This window comes from Hippocampus comes, unplaced genomic scaffold, assembly GCF_001891065.2.
Source record: "Hippocampus comes isolate QL1 unplaced genomic scaffold, H_comes_QL1_v1.1 scaffold269, whole genome shotgun sequence".
Taxonomy (NCBI): Eukaryota; Metazoa; Chordata; class Actinopteri; order Syngnathiformes; family Syngnathidae; genus Hippocampus; species Hippocampus comes.
Window position 1 is genome coordinate 91449 of NW_017805376.1, and position 7169 is coordinate 98617.

The 7169-nt window shown below is 41.1% G+C and overlaps 1 protein-coding gene across 7 annotated transcripts in view; it reads right to left on the bottom strand.

Annotated features, from left to right (window-relative positions):
• nvl (nuclear VCP like) overlaps positions 1-6774 on the bottom strand; it is a 77735-nt gene extending 70961 nt beyond the window's left edge. The window contains exons 1-3 of one of the 7 annotated variants that reach the window (XM_019872087.1): positions 6647-6774; positions 4153-4233; positions 924-991 (exon numbers count right to left, since the gene is read on the bottom strand). In XM_019872087.1, coding sequence (XP_019727646.1) covers positions 924-991; positions 4153-4209 — 125 coding nt within the window. In that variant the 5' untranslated portion in view covers positions 4210-4233; positions 6647-6774. Of the gene's footprint in view, positions 1-923; positions 992-4152; positions 4234-4479; positions 4501-6646 lie in introns of those variants that run through there. The other 6 variants (XM_019872090.1, XM_019872088.1, XM_019872089.1 and 3 more) reach the window with 6 other exon arrangements.
• Between the last annotated feature and the right edge of the window lie 395 nt (positions 6775-7169).

Here is a 7169-nt window from a genome sequence, read left to right on the forward strand (position 1 = left end):
TCTATAATTTACTGGTTGTAGCATGGTACCTTTATGAATAAACCATTCGTCACAAGGTGTAGTAATGCTAATGTTAACTGTTGGTAGGACTGATGATGTGTGTTCGATTCTTTCGTCAAATTGATAGTAGATGACACATGCATCGTCTTGGGAAGAGGATGTCAAGCCACGTCAATACTTACCTGTATTAATGATTACCAGTAAATTAATCTTTGCAGTCTGAGATTGGAAAAAAATACTCTGATTTTGTGGTATGCTGTATTCATGATGCCATATGAGTACAACATATTTTGATCCATTTATTTTTTGGAATACACCTGGAGTACAGAGCTGCTGATGTAATGTTCATTGTTAATGCATAGTTTTCAAACATTTACCCTTGAAACATTATACTTTTGAGTTTCAGAATTCTTGATTATGAATATCAGTCAAAATAGAAAAATGGGTTCCCATGATGAACGTTTACAGAACCCAAAATTAGTTACCGTGGTTTCCCATTGGGTAATCTGACGGAACCGAAAAACGGTTACCGTGAATTTCCGAAATCCTCAGGCCTGCTACTGAATTATTTAAATTTTTGCAGCATTTGTTTATAATTGTATGTATATGCTGTTGTTTGTGTTACTTTCATATGCAATTGAATAAGTAGACCATTTCAGAATTCGAAATTTGGGACTCTCTAAATGCATCATGGGACTCATACTTTTCTGATCAGCGAGTCCCTGGGGACTCGCTGTGGGTAAACTGTAAAATTATCACTGGGGGTGCAATTAAATTAATTTCCAAAATTGTTCAGCTCTACTTGTGAGTGAACTTGAACTTGCACACTCATTGAGATTGATCTTCCAACCGAGCCACAACAACATCCAGCAATTAAACCCATCCCCCACCCAAATACAATTTGAACCAATCTATAACCTTACCTGTACTGTTTTTGAAGGTCTAATGCAATAGAGCACAGATCCACATAATTACTGCTGGAAGCCAAATACTGAAAAACAAATTAAAAATTAATATAGATAAGAATTATGCAGGCTTAATCTTTTGCAACATTTATTTCATGCATAGCATGATGTCAAAACAAAAGCATTACGTTGGTGCCACCCAGTATTCATGTGTGTTTGTGTAGCTATATGTAAATATCTAAAACAACATACATAAACACTATGGGTGGACCAATTTTTGAAAATTGTCCAATCCATTTGGTTCGACAGTTTTGGTTCATATGTGTTACATGTGGTGCGCAATGTTTTTTCTTCCCCGCCACTTCCTGAGTGCTCAAGCCAAATGGTGGTGTGCATGATTACAGTGGTGCGCTGTGATTCTCACTCAAGGCAGTCCATGACGTGCGTTATAGCCTGCCAGCGACACAGCAGGGAATCATATTGCAGCGGAGCTCGTCCTGCCTCAGAGGCTTCACCAGTTGGATTCATAAATGACGCTAGCACCATTGTAATGGTGCGGTCAACCAACGCTACAGCATCTTTTTATGTCCAAGTCAAGGTTGTTGCTCCATAAAAAAGATGAATTGGAATTAAAATTGGTTGGAAATTGCTTTGTTCATGACTAAGGTTTTTTGATTATCACAGAAACTTGGTTTAACCTGAGAATATGCAATACTAGCATAGAATTAGCCAGCCCTCATCTTTAAAAACTGGGAGTCATATATATGAACTGCGAGAATTGTGACACCACTTAAGTCCCTATCTCACTGTGGGGCGAACAATTGCGACTGTTGGTAAAGATAGAAAAATGTTTCGTTCTCATCAGGTTTCACTGAAGTTCACAAAACGTCAGCCTAACATTTGGCAGATCTTCGGCAATAGTTTTAGTGATGTTTCTTTTTGCAAAGAAAGTTTGAACATGCAGCAAGAAAATTACGGGCGAACTTCTGGCGACATTTGAGACATTGAACGAACCCTGATAGAATGACACATTCACCGCCTTCGAAAACACAATTGTTCACTGCTACAACTCAATGGGATAGGAGCTTTACCTGATTTGAGTGTAAATATATCCACTCAAATTATAGGTCTGTTTTGAGTTAACAAACTGGAGTGTTTCTGGACACCATGACATGGAGCAGGACACGACATCTTTCCTGGGTTATCAAATTCTGCATAGACATCATCACCATGGACAAGCAGATCTGGGTTTACCCTAATGCTAAATCCTGGATTAAACAGGAGTAGAACCTGCTCCAGGCAAGGAATACCACCTTCAGGTCTGGTGATGAGACGCTGCAGAGCGCTGCCAGAGCATTAAGGCATTCAGGGGGACAAGGCTGCTTATAGGAGGAGGAGAGAGAACTACTTCCAGAGCAACAATTCCGGGCAAGTGTAGAAGGGTGTCCAGCACATTGCGAACTACAGACCCAGAAGATTGACAGTAGACCATGGTGACACATCATGAGCAAAGCAACTTTGCATGTTCTTCGATAGCTTTGCGGTACAACCACCAGCTCACAGAACCCACATAAGAACACTAGATGAGGAGTGTGCTGAGGGCAGTGAAGCCGAGGAAAGTTCCGGTTCCCGGTGGCATCTCAAGGCAGGTGTTGAGGTACTGTGCTGATCAGCTGGCTGGAATCTTCACCTTCATTTTAAACTGGTCCCTAACTGCCCAACTGTCGCTCCTTGCCTGCCTGAAGACCTCCATCATTGTCCCGCTCCCTAAGAGGAACATCAGTAGATTGAATGACTGCCCCCCACCCCATTGGCACAGACACCCATAGTCATTAAGTGCGATGGAAAACTGATCAGATTCACGTCAGTTCCTGCCTCACCCTGTGTCTGACTCTCACCAGCTTGCTTTTCAAACCAACAGGTCCATCGAGAATGCTCTGGGGAAAGCTCTCCACTCTGCTCTGTCGCACCTGTAGGAGCAGGGGAGTTACGTCCGGCTCAACATTTAATACCAGCCTCCAAAGCAGACTGATGAATATGATGTCAGGCCCGGGGGTGACTCACTCAATATCCCTTTGGATTTTGGATTTCCGAACGAACGGGTCCCATAGGATGAAAATAGGCTCCCACTTCTCAGCCTTTAGGCTCCCACCCTGGGCTTTGTATTGAGTCCCTTACCTTTCACCCTCTGTACTTATGAATTTGACCCCCCATCCAACACCACAACAGCACTATAAAATTTGCGGACGACACTCCTGTGGTGGGGCTCATCTTTGGTGGCAAGGGGGGGGGGGGGGTGAACTAGCATCCCGGGATAAGGTGGAGTGACTCTCAGTGTGATGGCAACAAAACAACTTTATCCTAAATACAACCAAAACAAAGATTATCGTGGACTACAGAAGGATGAAGAGACATTCAGCCACTGCTCATCTGTGGGGACCCTGTAGAGACGGTACCTGATATTCATTTCTTGGGTGTGCATATTACATACAACCTGACTTGGAACACAAATACAACAATTGTGAAGAAGGCACAGCAGAGACTGAATTTCTTGAGGGTCCTCAGGAGTAACAATGTGCCACAAAACTGTTGGTGTCTTTCTATCGCTGCTCCATAGAGCGCATCCTCACTTTCTTGCATGTGTGTTTGCCACTTGCACAATATGAGACAGGAAGGCTCTCCAAAGGTCTATTAATATGGCCAAGAAAATCAGCCGTTGCCCTCTGCATTCCTTCCATAAACTGGATAGATTTTGTTGCCTCAGTAAGGCGCAAAAAATGATCAGAGACTCCATTCACCCCAGACATCACCTATTTGAACTTCTACCACCGGGCAGATGTTACTGTGTACATGCCATGTTTGTGTGTGTGTGTGTGTGTGTGTGTGTGTGTGTGTGTGTGTGTGTGCGTGTGTGTGTGTGTGTACGTGCATGCAAGTACATCGCTATTATAATTAGCTCTGCCATCTTTTCTCTCTTTTGCAACACTCTTTGCAGTATATTTAATGTGACAAACAATTTCATCAACCACAATGTGCTTTCAACGGTGTGTTTCCACAAGTGCTTTTGATGGTGTGTTTCCAAAGATCCATTATGTTGGGGGGGGGGGGGGGGGGTAAGATAAGTGAAATATAATGCATTGAATAATGACTATACAGGGAAAGTACCTGGCAGGGCCACCAACACATGGCTCTACTTCTGTTCTTCAATAAATATAGTACAAGCAGGCAATGGTAATAAAAGACATACTTCTTCCAATCGCTGTTTGAGTCGAACATCCAGGTAGCCATTACCTCGGTTCTTCATGTCTGGAAGGGGTTTTTCGGGACACTAAAATGATAAAGAAAAGCATGGTTTACTTCGGTGCTTTATAGGCCTAGCAGGTAATCATTAGTATGTACAGTGATCGACACGTGATCGATATCAATAGAAAATACACTTTATAACGTGTGACAGAAAAAAAATCTGAAGGCAAACCCTGACTGCGGGATCGTGTGTGATGTAGTCAGGGCACAGTTTCCTCCAAACACATATACACACACAGATAGAATTTGAGACCCTGAGGCCATGACGTACCCGCGATGATTTCCAACTTTGCTGTGCTGTTTACTTTCACCGGAATGACTGCGTTAGGTTGAACTGGAAGTTAAATGGTTTCACTTTAAAATACGATGGTAGCATGTTTTAAAAAACTTTATTTGGTTCATTTGCAACAACTCAGTAAGCTACGTGTCGGACGTGGTGTCCATTTTTATGGGTAACGACTGACAAATGAAATACTTTTTCTCACGCTGGTTGCATGCAATATTTCCATAGTGTGTTCTTTTGTTTGAGTCAGCAGGATTTCAAAGGGGTACAATTCACCTACATGCATTTTGTCTTTTTCAAAGTGACAGCTACAAAGTTGTGGTGTTCATGTGATCCTCGAATAGAACAACTAAGTATAATTTTCTTTGTATAATTGGTCATTTGTACCAGTTTTTCACCTGAATATCTTATATCGCAAAGCTGTTCAATGGTAAAAACAGTGGTTATTTTGCTGTGAACGGCAACTACCCACCGAGCATTTTGCCATGAATCACATGAAAACCACAAGTACAAATTCTGCATCATTGGAAGTGTACCAGTTCATGATGTAGTGGTTATAGTGGTTGGCCAAAAGCTTTTGTTTTTTTTCTCTGCATCACAGGTTCAAATACCTCTATGTCCCTTTTTATTTTATTTTAAAAAATGTTTTCAAACAAAGTTAAGGTAATGCAATGATTTGGAAACACAACATCACTGGATTGACATTGCTCGAACGGCCACAGCTGGAATCGGGAGCCAGTTACTGTGGAATTCAGTTGAAACGTAACACAGCAACCTACGGTCATGGCCCAAAGTTTTGAGAATTACACAAGTACAGTCATGGTTTTCACACAGTTTGTTGCCTCAATGTTTTTAGATCTTTTTGTAAATGATAGGATGAGTCTCAAAGGATGTTATATACAATTACATTTAGTTCATGCAAAGAGTCAATATTTGCAGTGCTGACCCTCTTGAGGATTGAAGAAAAGTTCTCAATAGGGTAAAAGTCTGGAGCGTTTCCTGGCCTTGGACTCAAAATGTCAATGTTTTGGTCTCTGAGCCACAGAATTATGACTTTTGCCTTGTGGCAAGGTGCTTCATCATGTTGGAACAGGTACCATTCTCTATTCATGGCTGTGTTCTTGGGCAAAATTGTGAGAGAACCCAGTCCCTGGGCTGAGATGCAACCCGACACATGAATGGTCTCAGGATGCTTTACTGTTGGCATGACACAGGAACAATGGAAGTGCTCACGTTTTCTTCCCACAAAATGCATTTTTTTCTGACAAAATGACTTTACCACAGTCCTCAGCACTTCAATACCTTTTTCAGAATATCATTTTGTCTTTAACGTTGTTCCTGTAGATAAGTGGCTTCTTTGTTGACTTCTTGACACCAGTCCATCCTCCAAAAGTCTTTGCTTCACTGTCCATGTACTGTATTGTATTTTCACGACCCAAAGGCGCACTTAAAAGTTTTACATTTTGGACGGTGCACCTAATAATGCCTTATGGATGTAAACATGTATTTTTTTTCCCTTCCAGTTTGACAAAAGACACCTGAAAAAGGCACCTACGAATTCTTGCGAAGCACAAACTCTTGGCCACGGTTGTACACATCACGCTAAAATAACCAACCTACTATCACGGTAAAATAGCCGATTCACGGCTGAACCAGAACTCCTCGCACTGGCAATTGATCAATCAGAAATATTCAAGGCAAAATAAGCTCGAGGAGCGTTGTCAATATTTGGGTGGGTCGGCGGATGGATGGATCGATTAAGTTACATATGAGCATTCAGCGTTCATAATTCGAGAAGCGGGCGTGCATTTATTTTTCTGAATACACTTGCCAGAAATGTGTACATTTTGTACGCAGCCTACGTAATGGGTTAAAAATTAAGTCAACATCGTGATTTTGCTTACTTTTACTGTACGAGCAAAGTTTAATTTTGCTGAAACAGGGCACAATAAATGTTTCGTGAAACAACACAAACACGCTACTCAAACATTAGATTAAGATTTATAAAAACACATGTTCTTATGACTGAGAAGACGCTACAATTAGGAATAAAACAAAAACCGCATGGAATCAAAACAAAAAGACCCCATATCGAAAGCCATGATCGTAATAGGTTACAAGATAATACGTAGAATTTATTAATGTAAGTCCTTACCTTTTTGAATTCTGCTCAAATTGTTAAAACTAAATAAAAATTTGATGAAAACCTCACGTACAGGCTCGCTTTGCTTCGTTGTTGTTATTTTTCTTCTACTACTTCTTCTTCTTCTTCTTCTTCTTCTTCTTCTTCTTCTTCTTCTTCTTCTTCTTCTTCTTCTTCTTCTTCTTCTTCTTCTTCTTCTTCTTCTTCTTCTTCTTCTTCTTCTTCTTCTTCTTCTTCTTCTTCTTCTTCTTCTTCTTCTTTTTCTATTACTACTGAAGTTTTGTTTTTTTTTTTTTTTTTAACAATCTTTATTGAACAAGTCAGGAGACTGAAGTTTGGCAAACAATTTTTGGTAAATTACAGTACCACCAGAATCTGAAATAGAGGTCCCAAGTCCCACACTGCCCCCACGGTCCACAAATAGACGGTCAAATGTCATCGCATCGTCCCCTCATGTGGAACACTCAGGAACTGCGCTCGGCATACGCTGATCACGCACTGCGTGTAGGGCACCAACAGCAAAAAAAAAAAAAAA